General features: G+C 44.1%; 2 protein-coding genes across 2 annotated transcripts in view; both read left to right on the plus strand.

Annotated features, from left to right (window-relative positions):
• Window positions 1-694: 694 nt before the first annotated feature.
• On the plus strand, window positions 695-6,999 carry LOC140588724 (E3 ubiquitin/ISG15 ligase TRIM25-like). The gene is made up of 2 exons (XM_072710650.1): window positions 695-1,326; window positions 6,541-6,999. The coding sequence occupies exons 1-2, from the start codon at window positions 703-705 to the stop codon at window positions 6,661-6,663; spliced, it is 747 nt and encodes a 248-aa protein (XP_072566751.1). The 5' UTR covers window positions 695-702; the 3' UTR covers window positions 6,664-6,999.
• Window positions 7,000-18,916: 11,917 nt separating this feature from the next.
• Window positions 18,917-26,565, plus strand: part of LOC140588723 (tripartite motif-containing protein 16-like) — a 52,288-nt gene continuing 44,639 nt past the window's right edge. The window contains exons 1-4 of the mRNA XM_072710649.1: window positions 18,917-19,524; window positions 24,608-24,703; window positions 25,285-25,518; window positions 25,690-25,849. Coding sequence (XP_072566750.1) covers window positions 18,934-19,524; window positions 24,608-24,703; window positions 25,285-25,518; window positions 25,690-25,849 — 1,081 coding nt within the window. The 5' untranslated portion in view covers window positions 18,917-18,933. The remainder of the gene's footprint in view (window positions 19,525-24,607; window positions 24,704-25,284; window positions 25,519-25,689; window positions 25,850-26,565) is intronic.

Here is a 26,565-nt window from a genome sequence, read left to right on the forward strand (position 1 = left end):
ATCACTGTCTAAATATATGTATTCAGCTAGTGTAAACATGCATGATGCTATCACAGCGAATGCGAGGCTGAGACTGAAGCGTTACCCTTTGTTTCCGCTGAGAGACGTGCCGCGTGACTCATTTCCACACGCATGCAACTTATCTTAGGTCAGCGTTCACGGTTCAACTTCTGAGATTCAGATTGAGTTCTAGGTCATTTTTTTTCGAACTGGTTGGTTTGACTTTTAAGAAATTCGACTTCTAATGAGTTCAAGAACTGAGGTACCACTGTATATATAATAATGTAAAAAAACAAATATGTAGATTGACAGTACTTGGCAAAGCTTGTTCTGTCTAAACCTGACACAGTCTGTCTATAATTGCACATACCTGCATGTTTCACCTGAAACCACATGATCCCAAACATGATCCCAAACAGACACAGAAATTCATTCTCAGTAGAACTGCTCTCTTATACCTTTTTAACTAATTTCTATCTACTGTACAAAATGAAAGAGTAAGGATTATTGTTGTTTTCGGAAAAACAATGTCAGTAACAGATATTCTCATAAAAGCTAAATGTCTGTTGTGTGTATAGTTTGCATAATGTACTATTTTAGTTATAAACTCCAACTCCAGTGTTTCCTCAGTCTGCTCTTCTCAGTCTGGCCTCAGTCCAAAACCACACCTACTGCAGCCTGAGAAGCAGGAAGTGAGAGAAAATGAAACTGAATCATATCAGTGCTCGTGATAAAATGGCAGAAGCCAGTTCTGCACTGGATCCGAACCAGTTCAGCTGTCCAGTCTGTCTGGATCTACTGAAGGATCCAGTGACAACAGCCTGTGGACACAGTTACTGTATGAGCTGCATTAAGAGCTGCTGGAATCAGGAGGATCGTCTTGGAGTTTACAGCTGCCCCCAGTGCAGACAGACCTTCATACCCAGACCTGTTCTGAACAGAAACACCATATTGGCTGAGGTGGTGGAGAAACTGAAGAAGACTGGACTACAAGCAGCTACTCCTGCTGACCATTATGCTGGACCTGGAGATGTGGAGTGTGACGTCTGTACTGGGAGAAAACACAAAGCTGTGAAGTCCTGCCTGGTGTGTCTGGCCTCTTACTGTGAAACTCACCTCCAGCCTCACTATGATTCTCCAGCTTTTAAGAAGCACAAGCTGACTGATGCCACTGGACGTCTGCAGGACAAGGTCTGTTCCCACCATGACAGACCGCTGGAGGTCTACTGCCGTACCGACCAGCAGTGTATCTGTCTGCTGTGTGTGATGGATGAACATAAAGGCCATGATACAGTCTCAGCTGCTGCAAGAACGACGGAGATACAGGTCAGGCCAGAAGTTTTCTTATATAAATATAAAGTTAATTTTAAATAAATGGATTTTGTCTTAACAAATGTTAGTGCAATTGCCACAAATCACTCAAAAAAAGTCTGGTTTGGTAAAATGAAAGAAAAATTAACTGAAAGTGCAAGTTTAAAAAGTTCTGAATGAATTGCTACTGAAACTCCTTCAAACATCGAATCATGTGACTGCAGCTGAATATATACAGCAAGCAAACAGGGTCAAGAGGTTCACTTACTGTTTGGCTGAGCATCTGAATGGCTGAGATGTGTGAGCTAAGAGGGTTTAAATATGGTGTGATCACACATACAGTGGCTAACAATTAACTGGGCTAGAACTGGGGCCCGTTTCAGAAAGCAGGATGTCTTGCTTAGTCAGACAGCTTGTCAGATTTAAGGTAGTCTGGACTAAATATAAGTGAATGAAGGAAAAGGTCATTTAATCTGGGGCACATTAAATCCAACAAGTTATCTGGCTAAGCAAGAAATTTTGCTTTTTGAAACCGGTCCCTGGTTTTGCCAAATGGCTGTCCGACTTGCTGCACTGGAACGTGTTTAACTCGTCTGTAACGTCATTCCCAGCTCAGAGTTCCGACCTCCGAGGTAAATGGAACGTAGCATAAGAGTAGCGGCTCCATCATCTCAGAAACAGCCACCGTCCTGGGATTTTAATTTCACACACTGCAGTGTGTAGAGTTTACTGAGAATGGTGCAGTAAACATGAAACACCCAGAGTGTGAAGTAAAAGGAGCAAAGTAGTCAGGGCTGGAGTGGGACTGAATTTCTGACCAGGAATTCAAGCCCCCTGACAGCCCAATATAAAACTATATAAACAATTACACTGTTATTATATGTTTCTATTCACACATGCATTTTCTAGGCTACTGAACACACATTCTTACCTACATGCTTTAATTTTACATACATGTAATTTTTACTGTCACATTTCACTAATATTAATAAAGTGTGGAACAGCTTTGACATAAATAATGAAGCTTCGTCACAGTGCGCTGTCCTTGTGTCTCTTCCCCATGTGGCCAGCAGCCATCGCTGTCCTTGTGTCTCTTCCCCGTGTGGCCGGCAGCCATCGCTGTCCTTGTGTCTCTTCCCCGTTTGGCCAGCAGCCATCGCTGTCCTTGTCTCTCTTCCCCGTGTGGCCAGCAGCCATCGCTGTCCTTGTGTCTCTTCCTCCTGTGTCCAGCAGCCATAGCTGTCCTTGTGTCTCTTCCCCGTGTGGCCAGCAGCCATCGCTGTCCTTGTGTCTCTTCCCCGTGTGGCCAGCAGCCATCGCTGTCCTTGTGTCTCTTCCCCGTGTGGCCAGCAGCCATCGCTGTCCTTGTGTCTCTTCCCCGTGTGGCCAGCAGCCATCGCTGTCCTTGTGTCTCTTCCCCGTGTGGCCAGCAGCCATCGCTGTCCTTGTGTCTCTTCCCCGTGTGGCCAGCAGCCATCACTGTCCATCCCCTTTGTCGTCTCATTGTCTTTGGCCCTAGTGTGTTCTTCCTTTTCCCTACATGGCTGCATTTGACTCAGTGGGTTGAGTCTGTGGCACAAAGGCTGGGACTATCTGGTCATGGGTTTGAGGCTGGTCAGGAACCAACCTCACCTCTTCCATTTCATTATTGGTTTTCTTCTCTTCCTAGTGTTTATTAGTTCTGTGTTCTCCTTGTGAAGCTTGTGCCTTGTTTTATTATGTTCCACATGTTTCTGTATTTTCTAAGTGTTGAATTCCTAGTGTGTGATTAGTGTTTCTTACCTTCAGTGTTTGTTGGAGTTCATTGTGAATCTTGTGTTCATTAGTATGAGTTACTGCACCTGTTTCCTGTTTTCCCTGCGCCGTTGTTATTGGTTAATTGTCTTATGTGTCACATCTGCCTCTTCGTTAGTTCGGTTGTCTTTTGTATGTACAGTAAGTGCTTGTCCTCCTGTTTGTTGTTGATTCATTGTTTGTGTGTTGGTGGTGGAATGTTAGGTCATTGTTTTTAGTCACAGCCTGTTTTTCTACCTGGTTGCTTTTCCTGATTATCTTCCCTTAGTTGCCCATAGTGATGGCAAAACAAAGCTTTCCGAAGTGATTGTTTCGAAAAATGGTTCAGTACTCAATGTACTGGTTAAATTGGGCTGTGCAGTTTGTTATGGATTGGGCTACCTCTGAATTACCTGGGAAGGGGTGCTTGCATAACTCGAGGGGGTATTGGACTACAGATGTTTGTTGAGGAACAGTATTTGTTGAACGGTGTGGGGACTAAGTTGGTTACGTTTTTTGTTTATTCACAACTTCTGCTTTAGAGAATATCCACTGACACGGAATGGAGGATGCTGGAGTGCATAAGAACTGTATCGCAAGTTCACATGTGTGTTCACACAGCCTTCCGCATATCCCAGAACTGCAAAGGGTCTTCAGAACGCAGTATATTTGGGTCACTGAGGTACTGCTGAACCTCCACAGTAGCATCTGCTGTAGAACCCTTGATCCGTTTGCTCTCTCCCATCACGTCACTGTCCAGAAGATCCTGGAACTAACCTAGAACTAAAATGACAAAACATGAATCATTATATACACTGTGCATTTTGTACTGTGCAATAATAACTGTAAACCCAGTTTAGTTTAATTGAACATTATCATTAAAACGTGAAAGGTTGCAACAGTACCGGTATGCATTGCAGTACTAGATGAGGTTCATGCAGGCTCTGGTTCTGGTGCCTGGATGTATGTTGGTGTGCATGGGTTATGCTGGGCCTCCTGTAATCTTAGGCTGGATGCACACTCTGCTGTATGGCGTTTCACAGCAACCTGAGCATTAGATTGGCTACAGAAATCTGTAGTTTTATATCCTGGATCCAGCAGTGTGCCCAGTGTCATTATGCTCATGTTCTCATAGACTGACAACCTCTCAATGAGCAACTTCAAGAGGTTCTTGCACAACTGCTGGGCCTTGACATTCTGTGTCTGGGACAGTTTCAGATTCACAGCATGTCTAAGCATGTTGATGAGAGGAATTACCTTGGATCCTGATGCTCTCTTCTCTTCAGAAAGTGCAACAGTTGCCTCATTGAAATGTCATAAAACACCCAGACACCCATAAATTATGTGATATTCGTCTGAGGTCAGGGTTGTGAGCTCTGTCCTCAGAGTGACCAATGCAGCACCATCTGGCTCTTCCTGATCATGTGATCATTGCAGCATTAAATAGGTGCTATTCCAGCTGGTTTCCACTTCTTGAACCATTCTGAGAGTGGGTCTGCCCATCTGCTGTTGGATTTGACAAAGCCTTTCTCTAGCAGTTGTACTGTTCTGAAGTAGGTCACCATCTGTCCTTCCTTGGATCTGATATCGTCAGGGTCCTTGTGTCTGATCAATGGCTTCACAACCAAATTCAGTGTATGAACAATGCAGGTTGTGTGTCTGACACAGGTAATCATATTTTGTGCAGCGTCAGTGTCAAGCATCGGACTTTATTCTGTCTTCCCCACTCCTCCATCAAGGCTGCCTTGACTGCAGCCATGTTTTCTGCAGAATGAGACTCTGGGAATTTTCCTGCTCCCAATAATATGGCAGACAGCTCAGTCTTATCCTTTATAAAATGGCATTTGACTGCTAAATAAGCTTCCATATGTATGGATGTCCACGTGTCAGATGTTAGACTTACTGCTTTGGCCTTTTTCACCTCTTCCTTTGCTTTCTCTTTTTCTATCTTAAATATTTCTGCCACCAGACCCTTTCATGTTTGCCTGGATGGGAGAATGTAGGTTGGATCCAGGATTCCCACAAAATCCCTAAATCCAGCATCGTCCACTATGGTGAAGGGTTGTGAATCCTCCACAATCATATTGACCAAAGCCTCATCAATCATTTGCTTCTTGGTCTCTATACTGGGAATATTATACAGATTATTAGGTAATACCCTCACCCAAATCTGATATTATGTATTCATACAGTTAAACTGAACCTTGAACACAATAATGACTAATGGTTATTAAATTATTAACAATATATTAATATAAAATTATTATTGTGATTAAAACTTACGCTGCAGTGTGTGTGCGCTGATATATTTGCTCTACAGCATGTTTGAAACCAGCATTGAGGTTTTTGCCTCATTTTCAGTTTCCAAAGCAGCCACATGGCTGAGTGCAGAACCTAGCTTCAGATGACCATGGTCACGTGTTTAGGGAGGAATGGAGGAAACCTCAAAGCTGTGCTTCAGAATGCAGTGTATCAGTTTTTTGGCACATACCTCAGAGCTTCGGTGTCAAGCTTAACATCACTAGCTGCCCCATTCCCTCTGTTAGTCTACGTGTCGTTTTCTTAGCTACTTTTTCCCTGGTGAGTTCTGACCCCTTGTTGTTCCTTTATTTTGTGTCTTTCCAGTTTTGCTCAGTTTCCTTAAATCCCTTTGTCTTGGAGCTTTTAAGTGGATCGTCACCTTGTTTCCCTGCCTGCACCAGGCTGCGCCCCAACATGCACATTAAATATATGATCTGGGCAAATTCTGAAACGTCTTTAATAATCACATTTTACACATTTCCTTTTCTGAATTTGCATGTAACATCAGTGATGCACACTATGACACGGTTTCTGTATGAATGGGTCACAACAGTCCAATATTAAACCAACTTCCCAGCAGATTCAGAGTTTTTAGTGTCGCAGGAGAAAAGATGCATTATTGTTGTTCACAGTGCAGTTTACTACACAGTGGCTCATTATCAACTGACATGCGATCTGACATGAATCAAATAGGACGTCAGTTGAGTAGCCGGTCCTGCAATGCAGCCCAGGACACATTCGCCTTCACATTGCTGTAAGAATGTGGCCATATGCGGCCCAGACCACCTCCCAATGTGGGTTGAGTGATCGGATCTCAGTGCATCCTCAATGTGTCCTGGGTGTGTTCACACCTGTAATTAGTGCTGTCCACTTGTGATTGGATCACGCAGGACGCATGTTAATACCAGGTGGAAACAGGACCAAAGGGTCTTTGTCCAGTCTATCCTACCTACAGTCAGTAAATCATTTAAGAATTTCCATCCATCCATCCATCCATCCATCTCCTATCCGCTTATCCTGGTCAGAGTCATGGGGACCTGGATCCTTTCCCAGGCAGCATAGGACCCAAGGCTGGGGTCCACCCTGGACAGGATGATTAATGAATATGATCTCAGCTAATGAAACTTATTTTGTCATCTTGTTTCCTGTCTGTAGAAACAAATTTGTGAAACACAGAAGGAATTTCAGCAGAGAATTCAGATGAGAGAGAAGGAGCTGCAGGAGCTGAGAGAGGCTGTGGGCTCAATCACAGTGAGTATGAACCTGAAGAGAAGATAACAGCTGGCTTGTGATCATGTTGAATCTTCTCTCAGATTCAACACATTGCAGATTTATAGAATTGTGGGGATTAATCAAATTAATGCTTGTTGGGTTGAAATTGTTTATATATTATCACTCACGTGTATTCTGAAGAATGCATAACTTGTTCCATGTAGCAACTGTGTAAATGTTTAACAGTAATTTTCCATCACGTGCAGCAGACGAGCCCACCTAGACAGGAAACACCTACCACTCCTCCGCTGTCGCAGCAGATACCGGAGGTAGTACCAAATAACGAGCCGACAACAGCGCCTAAAGAGCCAACACCCCGTTCTGCTCCAGTAGCCCCATTGGCACCAGAATCTCCTTTCCATCCAATGATGACCCGAAGCAAGGATCTTTCACTGTATCCAGTGAAAGACTTAGAGTCATGCAAAACTAAATTCCACCCCAGTAGCGAAGATGGGGCATCAACCCCAGAGTTCCAATGCCCCATGGGGGAAGTCGTGAATCCTGATAGGGGGCAGGACGGAACAGGTCCCGAAACAATGTTAGTGTACAGACCCTGGACAGCAGAGGATAGGTCAGCTGCTTTAAAAGGGATTCCCCCTGTTGAGGAAGGTGTAGGAGAATTTTGGGAAGCGGTGTTAGAACTTCAAGGCAGCTTCCACCTAAATGGGAGAGAAATGTTCCAGTGCCTGAGGCAACTGTTTAATCACAAATGGTGCAGAGTTGCAGGAGATTTCACAGGGCATGCGCACGACGGAACACCCCTCCCGCATGATTCAACTGCCCTGAGACACAGCCTAAGGCAGCTAGAAGAAAGAGTCAGAGAAAGATTTTTAAGGAGAGCAGATTACGGTAAAATCTCACTATGCAGACAGAAAGAAGGGGAAGAGCCAGAAGACTTCCTAGACAGATTGAGACCAGTTTTCAGAAGTAATTCAGGCATTCCCCCAGATAGTGATGAGGCCGGAGTATACCAACAACAATTAAAAAGGGCATTTCTTGCCGGTCTAAGGCCTGAACTTAAACGGTATATAGATAAACATTGGGTCCATCAGAATACAGGCTCAGTGCAGCAAGCTATAGAGTACGACCAGCACGCACAAAAGGCACAGAAACAAAAAGGAGAAGCGACCTTCGCGGCCTCTGGCGATACAATCGCAGTAGTCTATTCAGGCCCCCAGAGCAGGGGAAGTTACAGAGGCCGAGGAGGTAGAGGTAGAGGTCGAGGAAGAGGTGGTAGGCCAGAAAACTCGCCTCAGTATGATAACAACTGCTGGAAGTGTGGAAAACCAGGTCATATAGCTAGGCAGTGTAGAACTAAGCGCGTAAATAACCCAAACTGAGACAGAAAATGATCAGCAGCCATGACGCCGAGCTGAGAAACCGCAGGCACCATTTCCTCCACCCCCGCTAGGGCCCCCACTAGATAGGGAGGAGGAGGACGTTGACCTTCAAGCAGTGTGTCAGCTGATAGCGCTTAAACAGCCTGCAGAACTGCCTCGGCGGCGGTTTATTATAAATGGAAAGACTGATATAGATAAAGACACCTGGAAGAGAATTTTGTCCAACAGTGGAAAGTATATAAAAGAAGCAAGAGGCAAATTTATTCAATATAAGGTATTACATAGGTACTATTACACACCGGTTCGACTTTTTAGAATGGGTTGTATGGAAGATAATAAATGCTGGAAATGTAAAGAAGATTTATCTCCCAACAAACATATCCTGGGCTCTATGGGAATGTTCAAAGATTCAACCTTTTTGGAAAGCTGTGTTAAAATATGTAGGAGAATGTTTGGGTTTTGACATTCCATTATCACCCAGGATATGTTTGTTGGGAGATAAATCAGAGATCTTACAGATCAAAAACAAGGAGTTCTCTCTTATTACAGTGGGGGTGGTCATAGCAATACGACTGATACTTAAATTTTGGAAGGATATTCAATGTCCTACAATTAAAATGTGGATTGAATTTATGACTGAGAGTGTATCATATGAAAAACTGTTAGCTAAATTGAATCAAAATTATAGAGATGTGGACATATGGGAGACATTTATTCAGACTGTGGTTTCAAAGGATGACTGATAATAGATCCATGTTTAGATTGTGACTTGCCTAACCTGTTGTGCTCTACAGTGCTATCTCTGGTTATTACTCAGTGATCACCATTGTTGTGTCCGTTTTTTTTTTTTGTTTTGTAAATAGTACTGTACATTATGCTAGCTGTTGTTCAATTTTTGTACTTGTATGTTATGTTTAAGAAAACCAATAAAAACTTCATTTTCAAAAAAAATAAATAAATGGAAAGACATGATTGTTTATGTGACACGGGAGCCTGTAGAACAGTATTAACTACAATTCCGGCAAAAGCAACGTTCTCTACGTCAACAGTATATGTGAGAACAGCCGGAGGGCAATCTGAGACCCATCAATTAACTAATCCCATAACGGTAAGAGATGAAGAGACAGGGACAAAGTGTGAGGTCCAAGTTCTGGTGAGCCCGTCATGCCCAGTAAATTTACTAGGAAGAGACCTTATGGTCCAGATGGGCATAAGCGGTGTTGCCACGACCACAGGCATGAAAGCAATAATAGACAGGCATGCTCTAGTAGTCCATGGGTCGTCAGTTCCGCAGTATTATTGGTCTCTGGACCTAGGCCAAACACCACAAGCTCGGGAATTGCTAAGGAAAACTAGAGTAAAGCAGGGAGCAGATAAGGTCCGATTTATGCCCGACGATGGCCTTCATGTGACCATGTGGTACAAACCCACACCTGGCCCCGACTACCGATATGATCGGCAGTTTCACGCTATGGGACCACCCCAGGTCACATTGCAGTATCTGTATGTTAATCCCACGACTGGCTACGCTGCAGCCTCAGTGTTATTGGGTCCTAAACAACAAAATTTATTTAGGGAAAAGGTGCCCCATGTGTCATTATCAAAGCCACCTCAGGATAGATGGCAAGATCTCAGGTATTTCGTGGAAGATGCCTCTCACAGATCTGCCTATTATCAGCCAGACCCAAATTCAGATTGGAAACATGATAGAAGCACAGGGGTTTGGAGGTTCCCCCTCGGATGGAGAATTAAAGTCACACCTGTGACACATTTAGATGAACCTGAATGACAAGATCTATTATCAGCTGAGGCAACGGAGGACCCAGAACTGAGCCACATCCCTGAGGGATTGTGGTCCAACTCCCCTACGGATGTAGGATTGATTAAAGGGTTCCCTCCTTACAAAGTGACCCTGAGATCAGATCACCGCCCAGTGGTACATCAGTACCCATTAAAGCCTGAAGCTGAACAAGGCATAGCCCCAGTAGTGCAGGACATGCTGGCATCGGGGATACTGAGGGGGGCGCCAGAGTCCACGTGTAATACCCCTATTTTCCCAGTGCAAAAAACGAATACGGGTAAATGGAGAATGGTACAGGATCTGAGACTAATCAATGACATCGTGCAACATGCAGCACCAGATGTCCCAAACCCCCATCTCCTACTCAATTCATTGACACCAGACAAAAAATATTTTTCGGTAGTGGATCTGAGCAATGCGTTCTTCTCAGTACCCCTACATCCAGAGTCACAACATTTGTTTGGTTTTACCTATAGGGAACAAAAGTATACATATACCAGACTCCCACAAGGGTTCTCAGAAAGTCCACATGTGTACACCATGGCCCTCAGGTACTCAATGAGCACATGTCCCACGCCAGCCCATAGTCAAGTGTTACTATACGTGGACGACATACTGATAGCCTCAGACACAGAACAACACTGTAAAGAAGCTACACTAACAGTATTAAGGCATCTGTACGAAACCGGACATAAGGCATCAAAACAGAAATTACAATACTGCCGGACTGAAGTAGTGTATCTAGGACATAGACTTTCCCAGTATGGTCGTTCACTGCTAGAATCCAGGAAAAAGGCAATCCAGGAAGCACCCAAACCACACACGAAGCAGCAGATGATGTCCTTTTTAGGACTCTGCAACTACTGCAGGGCATGGCTCCCAGATTATGCAGCCTTGGTCCAACCCTTACAATCCCTAATATACGGGAAAGACATGGCCCGAAGGGACAAAATTGAGTGGACCAGAGAAGGGGAAGCAGCATTCACAAACCTTAAACTAATGCTGCAAACTAACACTACATTGGCTCTGCCAGACTACAAACAGCCCTTCACCCTATGTGTTGACGCGAGTCAAGGCTACATGAATGCCGTATTGACACAGCCATTTGGGTCTAAAGACAGACCATTGGCATTTTACTCCAAACGCTTAGATGCAGTTGCAGCAGGTTTCCCCCAATGCCTACAGGCCTGTGCAGCAGCAGCGGAGGCTGTAAAAATGTCAGCAGAATTAGTGTTATGCCACCCACTCACTTTGAAAGTTTCACACTCAGTTTCATTGATACTGTTACAGACACCACTTCCCTTCCTGACACATGCTAGACACCTCACTCTAGTTTCACTTCTACTTTCACAACCAAATATCACATTGCAGAGATGTGGCCCTTTAAATCCAAGTACTCTACTTCCATCAGCTATGGATGGTGAACCACACTCATGCAAAGCCACAGTAGAGGAACAAACAAACCAAGACATGATATTTCTCAAACGCCACTATCCAACTCAGTAACTGTATTTGTTGATGGTTCGGCGTCAAAAGACAATACAGGGAGAAATAAGGTCGGCTATGCTGTAGTTTTGACTGATAAAGTACTTGAAGCTAATGCACTTCCCCCGACATGTTCAGCCCAAGCAGCAGAATTGTATGCTGTCATCAGAGCATGTGAATTGTACAAAGACAGATCATTGACGATATACACTGACAGCCAATATGTGTTCGGAGCGATTCACCATCACTCCAAAGTATGGAAGAACAGGGGATTTAAAACATCGCAGGGCACCTCCCTAGCACACACAAACCTGTTATTACGATTATTAGATGCCGTACAGCTACCATCTGCTCTTGCACTATGTAAATGTAGAGCCCACCAAACTGGCACCACCTTAGCTACAGTAGGAAATAGTTTCGCAGATGCAACAGCAAAGGCAGCAGCACAGAAACAACCTACATTGAAAATGACGGATCTCCTACTGATTGACGCAGATATACTATGTGATTCTCAAAAACATGCGCCGCTCTCAGAAGTAAAAGCCTGGCTCAATAGAGGAGCAATCCAGATTAGTGATATCTACCACATCGACGATAAGCCCGTACTTCCAAAAAATTTATACAAAACAGCGGCATTGGTGAGCCACGGGAATACCCATGTCTCAACAGGAGGGATGGTACATATAATACATCAACATTTCTATACTATAAATTTTTCTGATTATGCGAAACACTTTTGTAGATCATGCCTCATCTGTTGCAAGCATAATTCCCAGGGCAACCTGAGACCAAAGAGAGGGCAGTTTCAAATCATTCACATGGACTTTATAGAGCTGTCATGGTCACAGGGAAAAAAGTACTTTTTGGTAATAATTGATACGTTCTCGAAGTGGGTGAAAATATACCCAGTAAAACACTGTGATGCGATAACGGTGGCAAAATGTTTGGTAGGCAGTTATTTCCCTACATATGGCATTCCCCAAACCATCAGATCGGATAACGGTACCCATTTTGCAAATCAAACAATGGACCTGTGCTCACAAGCGCTAGGGTTTAAACTAAAGAATCATTGCGCATACCATCCTCAGAGTGCAGGATTAGTGGAAAGAACCAACGGTACCATAAAAACTAGGCTAAGAAAAACAGTGGAAGAGACAGGGAGGCCATAGCTGGAATGCTTATCTCTGGTAAAATTGTGGATGAGAATCACGCCAACCCCAGCAGGTCTTACGCCGTTCGAAATGCATGGTAGGCCTTTTCCCCTAGCTACAGAGATGAGTGACATAACAAAGGCGCACAGGGAAACAACACTTGCAGATTGGATGAGCAAACTGCTGCGCACTCAAGAATTACAAAGACCCAGTAGTCTGCCAGTAAATTCTGCTTCTGTATTACAGGACAACCTCAAACCAGGAGATTGGGTTCCCGTCAAGGTCCTCCTTCGGAAGGACTGGAGCTCTCCCAGGTGGGACGGGCCGTATCAAATGCTCCTCATGACCCCAACAGCCGTGAAGATAGCGGAGCGGCCATCGTGAATTTACAGGAGTCACTGCAAGCTCATTAAACCCCTACAGGAGCCAGTACAACCGACGGAGTAGCAGTGGAAGTCCGCTACAAAGGCGTGGTAACGGTAAAGGGTGCCGACGTCTCAACCCGGTGAAGAAACCAACTGATCTGCACTCACTTTTAGAATGGCTTACTGTAAGCGGTTCCTTGTGAAATGGCTTCTGGCCCCCCTGACTGTAGTCGGCGGAGTGCTCTTGTGGACGAGGTCGGCATCGGATAAAACTCGCCGCACCTCCAGGTGGACGCACGATGGCTCCCACTTGAGACCTCTTACAACTAACCACTCACATCCCTATATGCAGAATTACTGGTATCGCTACGTACACGACACAGTTACGACTTGCCCTGCCGTGTCAGTAACTTGCCAGGGTATATACAGAAATCCAGAGGTTAAATTTAACACTTTTTAATACCTTTTTTAATACTTTCTCAATATTTTTAAAAACCCGCACGGCATTGAGTTGCAACCATTTTTAAAGATTTATAATGTTACACAATTTTAGCCTGTACAACAGAATTTAAATAGGGAACATGGGTCAGCAGAATAAATTTAGTGACTGTGATTTTGAAAACATCTTGCATTTAACTTCTTCAGTCACAAGTCCATATCTTTATCCACTAGGCCAGGGGTCTCCAACTCCGGTCCTGGAGAGCTACCGTCCAGTAGGTTTTCTATCCTACCCGGCTTCTGATGAGCCACACCTGTTCTCAGGTAAATACCAGGAGCAGGTGTGGCTCATCAGAAGCCAGGTAGGGTAGAAAACCTACTGGATAGTAGCTCTCCAGGACTGGAGTTGGAGACCCCTGCACTAGGCTATTCATGGCAAGTGCCTTAATTGTTTGGCTTTTTCTTCAATGAGTTTGTCGATTTGCACCAGTTGACCAACTGCTCTCATCCATGCATTCCTGATTTATGAGTTGTGCATCGCATATGCGAAAAGCGAGCGCTGACTGTCATTATCATAAATTTATCACGCTGATTTAAACTCTTGGTGTGTAAACCTTGTAGTTGCCTGCAGGCATCTTACATTAGCAAGGTAAGTTTGGTGATAATTAATGCAGCTAGCGAATTACTTACACAAAAACCTACTACTTGGGGTTGCAATAAGTTATCGTATTGACCAGTAAACGACAAGAAACATAAACAACACAATCAACAAAAATCTGCTGCCAAGTCAATCAGTACTTGTACTGATCGCTTGCTCCATTTTGATCGCGGTTCCCGAAGAGAACTCCATCGGCAATCTATGGCTCATCCTGCTAGTCCCGGATGTAGAGGGTTGAATTTCGGATCGTGAAATTGTGGCAGCGTATTTGAAACAGCGAAAATAATGGGACTGAATATTGTAAAGCAGAAATAAGAGGACTGAATGTTACTGCTTGAATAATAAAGATGCGAATAAAACACATGGAATCTTTTCAACTGAATTTGTTCTTTTGAAATTTATTTTGAGGCGAAATTAAATTAACTGAATTCATGTGGTTGAATTATAAACATGCACTTTAAAATACGTATCTTTTGGAACTGAATTTTGGAAGCCGAATATTTTTGTACTGAATATTTAGGCAATGAAATTACGATTGAAATGTTTTCAGTTGAAATGTTCAATGTTTAAATGTATGCACATATTAAATTACAGTCCCCAAAAATTCAAAGCGTCATTAATGCAATCCGTTTTTATTCGATAAGTGTAATTCAACGTGTTTTTTTTCCATCAACGACTTTTGTCATTAATTTACTTCCATAGTCCTTAAACGCTGGGTCCTCTAACCACTTACGTGCAAATTTGCACTTACCCATGATGACTATGACTTAGCTTTTCTGAGTGTAAGCAGCCAACATGTATTTCAGCGCGCAAACTCTTTAAGACGTCGCTCGACCACCGAATATCACGTCAGCATCACAGAGATCATCTATGAATGAAGGAATGAGCTAATCCACATTTAAAATAATTTGCGAGAAATTTAGCAGATAAACTTTAAAACACAAATGGACAATTTGTAGTTAAAAAAAATCTAAAATTTAATACCTCGTAAATTTTTTAATACCTTTTAATACTTTTTAATGGCTTTAATTTTTGCTTATGTGCTTTACTACCTTTTAATACTTTTTAAAACCCCGCGGACACCCTGCTTGCAGACGTTGTAAAAAGGTTGGGCACTTCGCTAAAGTGTGTCGCTCTACTCAGTCTAATGCACGTGAAGTGCGTGAAATTCAACTGCTTGAATTTACGGCGCTTTACACGGAATTCCCGGAGAACATGCCCAGTACAATTATCTGCCCTGTGACGATTTCGGTGCCAGATTGCCAGTCCTGTGTTGTGGACTTGGTTGTTGACACGGGCTCATCAGTTTCCATTCTGCCTCACAGCATTTACTCACATAGATTCAGTAACGCTCCATTGACTCCACCTGCAGCCAGGTTGGTGACGTACTCCAAAGCTCACATTCCTGTTTTTGGGTGTTTGTCCGCGACTGTTTCTCTACGTGACCATACAGTCCCTGCGACTTTCTTTATCGTACAGAATGGCACACCACTCTTAGGAAGAGATTTAATGTCAGGACTACAGGTGTGCATAGCCGATAATTAAGTTCTCTGCCCTGGGCTCAGTACTGCTTTAAACTCCGCTGCTCCTGTGCTAGAATGTGCTATTACGTCACGCCCTGCTGTCGGTTGCGTGAAGAATTTCATTCACCGTGTGAAAGTTGATAGGACTGTGCTGCCAGTATGCCAAAAACTGCGTCGCCTGCCTTTTTCAGTCAGAAATTCTGTCTCGGAGGAATTAATGCACTTACAGACTGCGGGTATTATTGAACGAAATGATGCATCTGCTTGGGTATCACCGATTGTGGTTGTGCAGAAGAAATCGGGAAAAATCCGTTTGTGTGTTGATCTGCGGGAACCGAATAAAGCGGTTATTGTCGATTCCTTCCCCTTGCCTCATATGGATGAACTATTGTCTGCTCTCATGGGATCTACTGTGTTTTCCACTATTGATCTGACCAGTGCTTACCATCAGGTACCTTTGCATGAGGACAGTCGGGACCTGACAGCTTTCATTACGCATGAGGGGCTTTTCCGGTTTCGCCGTGTTCCTTATGGATTAGCATCTGCACCTGCTGCTTTCCAAAAGATGATGTCCATTGTTCTTGCTAACGTGCCTGGAGTGGAATATTACCTGGATGACGTCATTGTTCATGGGAGGGATATGGCTGCTCACGATAGAGCTTTGGAAGCTGTTCTACATAGATTACACTCTGCTGGTCTTCAGTTAAATGAGGAGAAATGTCATCTTCGACAGCTCAGTTTACCTTTCTTGGATCACATTATTTCGGCAGAGGGTCTGTTGCCTGATAAGGGACGGATACAAGTAATTGTCGATGCTCCTGCGCCTACTGATGCTTCCACCTTGCGCTCTTTCCTCGACATTCCAGTGGACTGATGCAGCACAGGAAAGTTTCGAGAAGGTAAAGGATATGCTATTAGTTAGTCCTGCCTTGGCTCTCTTTGACCCTACTCTGCATACTGTCGTCTCTATGGATGCCTCAGACTACAACCTGGGTGCCGTACTGTCACAAGTCGGGCTTGACGGTGTTGAACGTACTGTGGCGTTTGCATCACGGACACTGTCCACCACGGAACGTAAATATGCTACAGTGGAGAAAGAAGTACTTGCTTGTGTGTGGGCGGTTGAGAGATGGCGTACTTACCTGTGGGGCCATCGTTTCACTTTGTGGACGGATCACCAAGCACTCACGACACTGTTGACAACAAAAGGTGTTGGTTGTGCGGGTCTGCGTGTCGCAAGATGGTCTGCACTTCTCCTGTCATTCACCTATGATGTGGTGTACCGTCCAGGTGCTCAAAATGCTCCCGCTGACTGCTTGTCTCTCTTGCCCTTACCTGTTACTTCACTGCCTGACGCTTCGTCTGCTCCTGATGACATTGACACAGAGGTAGTTGCTCTTCTTTCTTCTGTTTCGGATGCTCTGTCCGTTTCTGACTTCACATCTGCTTGTACTGCTTGCCCGGAACTGTCCAAGCTTCGTGTCCAGCTGGCGCGTGGCTGGCCTCAGTCATCGAAGGGTTTAGATACTGCTCTGTTGCCAAACTACAGACTTCGTCATGAACTCTCTGTTAAGGATGATCTGGTGTTTCGTGGCTCCCGCCTAGTTGTACCTCTTGCTCTTCGTTCTAGACTCGTGTCCATAGCACATGAAAGTCACCAAGGTCTGGTGAGGACAAAACAACGCCTTTGCGACCTTTATTGGTGGCCGAAAATGGATGACCTTGTCCACTGTACTATCAGCAGCTGTTATGTGTGCCAACTGAGTGATAAATCGGCTCAGCCACATCCTGCTCCTCTGCAACCTGTTCAGTTGCCTGACGGGCCCTGGCAGAAAGTGGCTGTGGATATTGTTGGACCTTTCGAAACTGCTGCGCCTGATTGCAGGTATGCGATTACTATGACTGACTACTACAGTAAATGGCCAGAGGTTGCCTTTACCCCCAATGTTACGACTGCTTCAGTTATTGCCTTTTTGTCTTCTGCATTCAGTCGTTATGGCAACCCACTGAGCATTGTAACTGACAATGGTGTCCAGTTTGTTTCTGCCCCTTTTGCTGCCTTCCTGCAGGAACGACAAATACGTCACCATAGGTCTTCTCTCTACTACCTTGCTGCGAATGGAGCTGTTGAACCGCGTCCTCAAACAGACCATTCAATTGGCAATTCAGCAACATCAGCCCTGGAAAACAGCTGTGACAGACTTTTTACATGTCTATCGTGTCAGGACGAGGTACTCCTCTTCCTTGAGGTTATGCGCTTTCTTTTGGAGGTCTGTCATTCTGTTGCGATCAGTAGCGGTTCGCGAGACAGGGAAGCAGGAGAAGGAGACGTAGGATTGGGGAATACGGGATTTAATCAACAAAGGGACTAGGGACATGTAACAGGCAATAGACGGCAACACTACACAATGAGGCTTCAATGACAAACCTAAGGAAACGGACTAAGAGGCGGACTAAAATACACAGGACTTAATCAGAGATCACTCAAAACAGCTGATTACAAACGGGGCAGCACACGTGGTTAAGGAGGGGGCGTGGCACCCACGAGGATCGTACGAGCAGGTCATGACACCTGTAATTAAACCCCGTATTCCCCGATACCCTGACGTCCGCGCCTTCGTCTCCGTTCTGTCCCCGCTCGGCACAACAATATTATTATAATTAAATGTATTAATGGTTTATTAGAAATATTAAAATAATTAATAAGAAATCTTTATTTTTAAATGTATTTTATTATAAAATAATTACTATTATTGTCTATCATTGTCTATATGTATTTTTACTGTCTAAATATATGTATTCAGCTAGTGTAAACATGCATGATGCTATCACAGCGAATGCGAGGCTGAGACTGAAGCATTACCCTTTGTTTCCGCTGAGAGACGTGCCGCGTAACTCATTTCCCCACACGTGCAAGTCATCTTAGGTCGGCGTTCACGGTTCAACTTCTGAGATTCAGATTGAGTTCTAGGTCATTTTCTTTCGAACTGGTTGGTTTGACTTTTAAGAAATTCGACTTCTAATGAGTTTGAGAACTGAGGTACCACTGTATGTAGAATAATGTAAAAAACAAATATGTGGATTGACAGTACTTGACAAAGCTTGTTCTGTCTAAACCTGACACAGTCTGTCTATAATTGCACATACCTGCATGTTTTACCTGAAACCACATGATCCCAAACATGTTTCTAAACAGAAACAGAAATTCATTCTCAGTAGAACTGCTCTCTTATACCTTTCTACCTAATTTCTATCTACTGTACAAAATCAAAGAGTAAGGATTATAGCTTGTTTTCAGAAAAACAATGTCAGTAACAGATATTCTCATAAAAGCTAAATAAATGTCTGTTGTGTGTATAGTTTGCATAATGTACTATTTTAGTTATAAACTCCAACTCCAAAGTGCTCAGTCTGATCTTCTCAGTCTGGCCTCAGTCCAAAACCACACCTACTGCAGCCTGAGAAGCAGAAAGTGAGAGGAAACGAAACTGAATCATATCAGTGTTCGTGGTAAAATGGCAGAAGCCAGTGTCGCAGTGGATCAGAACCAGTTTAGCTGTGCAATCTGTCTGGATCTACTGAAGGATCCAGTGGCTATTCCCTGTGGACACAGTTACTGTATGAGCTGCATTAAGAGCTGCTGGGATCAGGAGGAACGTTTTGCAGTTTACAGCTGCCCCCAGTGCAGACAGACCTTCATACCCAGACCTGTTCTGGGCAGAAACACCATACTGGCTGAGGTGGTGGAGAAACTGAAGAAGACTGGACTACAAGCAGCTACTCCTGCTGACCATTATGCTGGACCTGGAGATGTGGAGTGTGACGTCTGTACTGGGAGAAAACACAAAGCTGTCAAGTCCTGCCTGGTGTGTCTGGCCTCTTACTGTGAAACTCACCTCCAGCCTCACTATGAGTCTCCAGCTTTTAAGAAGCACAAGCTGACTGATGCCACTGGACATCTGCAGGACAAGGTCTGTTCCCACCATGACAGACCGCTGGAGGTCTACTGCCGTACCGACCAGCAGTGTATCTGTCTGCTGTGTGTGATGGATGAACATAAAGGCCATGATACAGTCTCAGCTGCTGCACAAAGGACGGAGATACAGGTCAGGCCAGAAGTTTTCTTATATAAATATAAAGTTAATTTTAAATAAATGGATTTTGTCTTAACAAATGTCAGTGCAATTGCCACAAATCACTCAAAACAAGTCTGGTTTGGTAACATGAAAGAAAAATTAACTGAAAGTGCAAGTTTAAAAAAGTTCTGATTGAATTGCTACTGAAACATCGAATCATGTGGCTGCAGCTGAATATATACAGCAAGCAAACAGGGTCAAGAGGTTCACTTACTGTTTGGCTGAGCATCTGAATGGCTGAGATGTGTGAGCTAAGAGGGTTTAAATATGGTGTGATCACACATACAGTGACTAACAATTAACTGGGCTAGAACTGGGGCCCGTTTCAGAAAGCAGGATGTCTGGCTCAGCCAGACAGCTTGTCAGATTTAAGGTAGTCTGGCCTAAATATAAATGAATGAAGTAAAAGGCCATTTAATCTGGGGCACATTAAATCCAACAAGTTATCTGGCTAAGAAGAAATTTTGCTTTTTGAAAACGGTCCCTGGTTTTGCTAAATGGCTGTCCAACTTGCTGCACTGGAACGTGTTTAACTCGTCTGTGACGTCATTCCCAGCTCAGAGTTCCGGCCTCCGAGGTAAATGGAGCTCAGCATAAGAGTAGCGGCTCCATCATCTCAGAAACAGCCACCGTCCTGGGATTTAAATTTCACACACTGCAGTGTGTAGAGTTTACTGAGAATGGTGCAGTAAACATGAAACAGCCAGAGTGTGAAGTAAAAGGAGCAAAGTAGTCAGGGCTGGAGTGGGACTGAATTTCTGACCAGGAATTCAAGCCCCCTGACAGCCCAGTATAAAACTATATAAACAATTACACTGTTATTATATGTTTCTATTCACACATCCATTTTCTAGGCTACTGAACACACATTCTTACCTACATGCTTTAATTTTACATACATGTAATTTTTACCGGCATATTTCACTAATATTAATAAAGCATGGAGCAGCTTTGACATAAATAATGAAGCTTCGTCACAGTGCGCTGTCCTTGTGTCTCTTCCCCGTGTGGCCAGCAGCCATCGCTGTCCTTGTGTCTCTTCCCCGTGTGACCAGCAGCCATCGCTGTCCTTGTGTCTCTTCCTTGTGTGGTCAGCAGCCATCGCTGTCCTTGTGTCTCTTCCCCGTGTGGCCAGCAGCCATCGCTGTCCTTGTGTCTCTTCCTTGTGTGGCCAGCAGCCATCGCTGTCCTTGTGTCTCTTCCTTGTGTGGTCAGCAGCCATCGCTGTCCTTGTGTCTCTTCCCCGTGTGGCCAGCAGCCATCGCTGTCCTTGTGTCTCTTCCCCGTGTGGCCAGCAGCCATCGCTGTCCTTGTGTCTCTTCCCCCTGTGTCCAGCAGCCATAGCTGTCCTTGTGTCTCTTCCCCGTGTGGCCGGCAGCCATCGCTGTCCTTGTCTCTCTTCCCCGTGTGACCAGCAGCCATCGCTGTCCTTGTGTCTCTTCCCCGTGTGGCCGGCAGCCATCGCTGTCCTTGTCTCTCTTCCCCGTGTGGCCAGCAGCCATCGCTGTCCTTGTGTCTCTTCCCCGTGTGGCCGGCAGCCATCGCTGTCCTTGTGTCTCTTCCCCGTGTGGCCAGCAGCCATCGCTGTCCTTGTGTCTCTTCCTTGTGTGGCCGGCAGCCATCGCTGTCCTTGTGTCTCTTCCCCGTGTGGCCAGCAGCCATCGCTGTCCTTGTGTCTCTTCTCCGTGTGGCCAGCAGCCATCGCTGTCCATCCGCTTTGTCGTCTCATTGTCTTTGGCCCTAGTGTGTTCTTCCTTTTCCCCACATGGCTGCATTTGATTCAGTGGGTTGAGTGTGGGGCACCGAGGCTGGGACTATCTGGTCATGGGTTTGAGGCTGGTGAGGAACCAACCTCACCTCTTCCATTTCATTATTGGTTTTCTTCTCTTCCTAGTGTTTATTAGTTCTGTGTTCTCCTTGTGAAGCTTATGCCTTGTTTTATTATGTTCCACTGGTTTATATATTTTCCAAGTGTTGAATTCCAAGTGTGTGATTAGTGTTTCTTACCTTCAGTGTTTGTTGGAGTTTTCCTAGTCTTGTGTCCATTAGTATAAGTTACTGATTGGGCTACCTCTGAATTACCTGGGAAGGGGTGCTTGCGTAACTCGAGGGGGTATTGGACTACAGATGTTTGTTGAGGAACAGTATTTGTTGAACAGTGTGGGGGCTAAGTTGGTTACGTTTTTTGTTTATTCACAACTTCTGCTTTAGAGAATATCCACTGACACGGAATGGAGGATGCTGGAGTGCATAAAAACTGTATCGCAAGTTCACATGTGTGTTCACACAGCCTTCTGCATATCCCAGAACTGCAAAGGGTCTTCAGAACGCAGTATATTTGGGTCACTGAGGTACTGCTGAACCTCCACAGTAGCATCTGCTGTAGAACCCTTGACCCTTTTGCTCTCCCCCATCACATCACTGTCCAGAAGATCCTACAGACCTGGAACTAAAATGACAAAACATGAATCATTATATACACTGTGCATTTTGTACTGTGCAATAATAACTGTAAACCCAGTTTAATTTAATTGAACATTTTCATTAATACATGAAAGGTTGCAACAGTACCAGTATGCATTGCAGTACCAGATGAGGTTCCTGCAGGCTCTGGTTCTGGTGCCTGATTGGCTACAGAAACCTGCAGTTTTATATCCTGGATCCAGCAGTGTGCCCAGTGTCATTATGCTGATGGTCTCAAAGACTGACAACCTCTCACTGATCAACTTCAAGAGGTTCTTGCACAACTGCTGGGCCTTGACATTCTGTGTCTGGGACAGTTTCAGATTCACAGCATGTCTAAGCTTGCGGATGAGAGGAATTACCTTGGATGCTGATACTCTCTTCTCTTCAGAAAGTGCAACAGTTGCCTCATTGAAATGTCATAAAACACCCAGACACTCATAAACTACATGATATTCCTCTGAGGTCATGGTTGTGAGCTCTGTCCTCAGAGTGACCAATGCAGCACCACCTGGCTCTCCTTGATCATGTGATCATTGCAGCTTCAAATAGGTGCTATTCCAGCTGGTTTCCACTTCTTGAACCATTTTGAGAGTGGGTCTGCCCATCTGCTGTTGGATTTGACAAAGCCTTTCTCCAGCAGTTGTACTGTTCTGAAGTAGGTCACCATCTGTCCTTCCTTGGATCTGATATCGTCAGGGTCCTTGTGTCTGATCAATGGCTTCACAACCAAATTCAGTGTATGAACAATGCAGGTTGTGTGTCTGACACAGGTAATCATATTTTGTGCAGCGTCAGTGTCAAGCATCAGACTTTATTTTCTATTCCCCACTCCTCCATCAAGGCTGCCTTGACTGCAGCCATGTTTCCTGCAGAATGAGACTCTGGGAATTTTCCTGCTCCCAATAATACGGCAGACAGCTCAGTCTTATCCTTTATAAAATGGCATTTGACTGCTAAATAAGCTTCCATATGTATGGATGTCCACGTGTCAGATGTTAGACTTACTGCTTTGGCCTTTTTCACCTCTTCCTTTGCTTTCTCTTTTTCTATCTTAAATATTTCTTCCACCAGACCCTTTCATGTTTGCCTGGATGGGAGAATGTAGGTTGGATCCAGGATTCCCACAAACTCCCTAAATCCAGCATCATCCACTATGGTGAAGGGTTGTGAATCCTTCACAATCATATTGACCGAAGCCTCATCAGTCATTTGCTTCTTGGTCTCTATACTGGGAATATTATACAGATTATTGGGTAATACCCTCACCCAAATCTGATATTATGTATTCATACAATTAAACTGAACCTTAAACACAATAATGACTAATGATTATTATTATTATTGTTATTATTATTAAATTATTAATAGTAAATTAATATTAAATTATTATTGTGATTAATACTTACGCTGCAGTGTGTGTATGCTGATTTATTTGCTCTACAGCATGTTTCAAAACCGGCATTGAGGTTTGCGCCTGATTTTCAGTTTCCAAAGCAGCCACATGGCTGAGTGCAGAACCAAGCTTCAGATGACCATGGTCACGTGTTTAGGGAGGAACAGAGGAAACCTCGAAGCTGTGCTTCAGAATGCAGTGTATCAGTTTTTTGGCACATATCTCAGAGCTTCAGTGTCAAGCTTAACATCACTAGCTGCCCCATTCCCTCTGTTAGTCTGCGTGTCGTTTTCTTAGCTACTTTTTCTCTGTTGAGTTCTGACCCATTGTTCTTCCTTTGTTTAGTGTCTTTCAAGTTTTTCACAGTTTCCTTAAATCCCTTTGTCTTGGAGCTTTTAACTGGATCGTCACCTTGTTTCCCTGCCTGCACCAGGCTGCGCCCCAACATGCACATTAAATATATGATCTGTGCAAATTCTGAAACATCTTTAATAATCACATTTTACACATTTTCTTTTCTGAATTTGCATGTAACATCAGTGATGCACACTATGACACGGTTTCTGTATGAATGGGTCACAACAGTCCAATATTAAACCAACTTCCCAGCAGATTCAGAGTTTTTAGTGTCGCAGCAGAAAAGATGCATTATTGTTGTTCACAGTGCAGTTTACTACACAGTGGCTCATTCTCAACTGACATGCGATCTGACATAAATCAAATAGGGCGTCAGTTGAGTAGCCGGTCCTGCAATGCAGCCCAGGACACATTCGCCTTCACATTGCTGTAAGAATGTGGCCATATGCGGCCCAGACCACCTCCCAATGTGGGTTGAGTGATCGGATCTCAGTGCATCCTCAATGTGTCCTGGGTGTGTTCACACCTGTAATTATTGCTGTCCACTTGTGATCAACCAGGACGCATGTTAATACCAGATGGAAACATTACAAAAGGGTCTATGTCCAGTTTATCCTACCTATAGTGAGTAAATTATTTATGAATATCCATCCATCCATCCATCCATCCATCCATCCATCTCCTAAACTGTAATCCCAGTCAGGGTCATGGGGACCTGGATCCTTTCCCAGGCAACATAGGGCCCAAGGCTGGGGTCCACCCTGGACAGGATGATTAATGAATATGATCTCAGCTAATGAAAGAAACTTATTTTGTCATCTTATCTGCTGTCTGTAGAATCAAATTTGTGAAACACAGAAGGAATTTCAGCAGAGAATTCAGATGAGAGAGAAGGAGCTGCAGGACCTGAGAGAGGCTGTGGCTTCAATCACAGTGAGTATGAACCTGAAGAGAACATAACAGCTGGCATGTGATCATGTTGAATCTTCACTCAGATTCAACACATTGCAGATTTATAGACTTGTGGGGATTAATCAAATTAATGCTGCTGTGGGTTATTCTGGGTCAGAGATTTAATAGGATAAAATTGCTAGATAACAGAGGTTAACCAAGTTTTGCAGCAGTAGTACCTTATTTATTTAGAAAAATACAATAAAATGCCCATTTGAGAAAAATGCAACTTTTCACAACCCAGCATAATGCAAATAAACACCAAGAAAGTCACCTATTAAACTGAGACCTAATGGTGGCAACCAACCTGCCCCATACAGCCACCAGTCTCTGCCAAATCCCTGCAGCTGACAGTGTGTGAACTTAATGAGTGATCATTTCCAATCAATGCTGGCTGGGTTTCAGTCCCTGAGGCATCCAGCACCATGACGCTCCAAACCCCAGCCCTGTGCTGTTTTTATTCCTCCTGTCAGCTCACATCACTATTGTACAATGAGGCTCTCTGGAGTCTCAAAAGGGGCCAATTGTAATTTACTGTCCTCTGCTCCCTGTGTCACCAACAGAGATCAGCACAGTCAGCAGTGGAGGACAGTGAGAGGATCTTCACTGAGATGATCCGCAACATTGAGAGAAGACGCTCTGAGGTGACACAGCTGATCAGAGATCAGGAGAAGGCTGTAGTGAGTCAGGCTGAAGGACACATGGAGAGACTGGAGCAGGAGATTGATGAACTGAAGAGGAGACACTCTGAGCTGGAGCAGCTTTCACACACAGAGGATCACATCCATTTCCTCCAGGTAACAGAACAGCTACTCTGACAATAAGAAAACCAGAGTAATCAAATGGATGCATGTTCTCATTTGTATTTCAGCTAGTCTGTCATTTGTCAGATGTTAATGGTCTTGTTAATTAGATTTCCATACACATTTGTTGTGATGAAGCAGTTTAATCAGACTGTGTGTCTGTAGAGGTGCCAGGGTCTTCCTGTCACCCCTGAAGCTGAATTTGGACCCAGAATCTCCGTCAGTCCAAGCTGCTCTTTTGAGAACATGAGGAAGGTGGTTTCTGAGCTGAAGGATCAACTGGAGAATGTTTGCGAAAAGAAAATGGCAGAGATCCATCATACAGGTTGATAAATCAAAACATTTTTCAGTCTGTTCATGTTAATATAGACCATGCAGAGAGAGTATGCAGTACAGTCAGCCTCACGTTTGTGTCATCAAGTCAGTTTCTGTTCCCAATAAGACTAAATCTTTATGAAAACTAATGAGCTCTAAATTCTACAGGCTACAAAACCCAGATCACAATTCATGTTTCTTCTACATTACAGAATCCAAATATCTGTATCAAGTGTAACTTACCATGATTTGCAGTTTGTTAAAATGCCTGTTATTGTCCCTCATAATGATAATACCCTACTGCTGTTATCTCCACAGTGAGTGAAGTCCATCTCCCACAAGTAAATTCCTTTTACTCACATCCCTGTTTCTCTCTCTCTCCTTCTAGTTACCAAAGACACCATCCTACCGGTATTAGTGCCCAGGACCAGAGCAGAATTCTTACAATGTGAGTCTGTTCACACACACGCTTCTCTCTCCCTGTATGAGGTGGAGTGTGTTTTATTGTCTTTCGTTTTCTTCTGCTAGTGGAGCTTCTCTTTCTCTCTCCCGCTGCCTCCTGGCCTTTCACATTTACATGAGCTGTTTATGTCAGGAGCCTTTGAAGTTTATTCAGGGTGTTTTTCCACTGCACCAGGTTCGGTACTTTTGGTACTTTCCCTTTTCCATTGACTTCCAGTTGAGTACCAGTACCAAAAGTTCCAGTACCCAAAGTACCCTTTCTTT

This window comes from Paramormyrops kingsleyae, chromosome 4 (assembly GCF_048594095.1).
Source record: "Paramormyrops kingsleyae isolate MSU_618 chromosome 4, PKINGS_0.4, whole genome shotgun sequence".
In the NCBI taxonomy this organism is placed as follows: domain Eukaryota; kingdom Metazoa; phylum Chordata; class Actinopteri; order Osteoglossiformes; family Mormyridae; genus Paramormyrops; species Paramormyrops kingsleyae.

Bases quoted from the DNA above. Each gene is read 5' to 3' on its own strand.
- LOC140588724 (XM_072710650.1), top strand. From the start codon at position 703: ATGAAACTGAATCATATCAGTGCTCGTGATAAAATGGCAGAAGCCAGT. The intron at 1,327-6,540 runs GTCAGGCCAGAA...TCCTGTCTGTAG, and splicing joins CAAGAACGACGGAGATACAG to AAACAAATTTGTGAAACACA.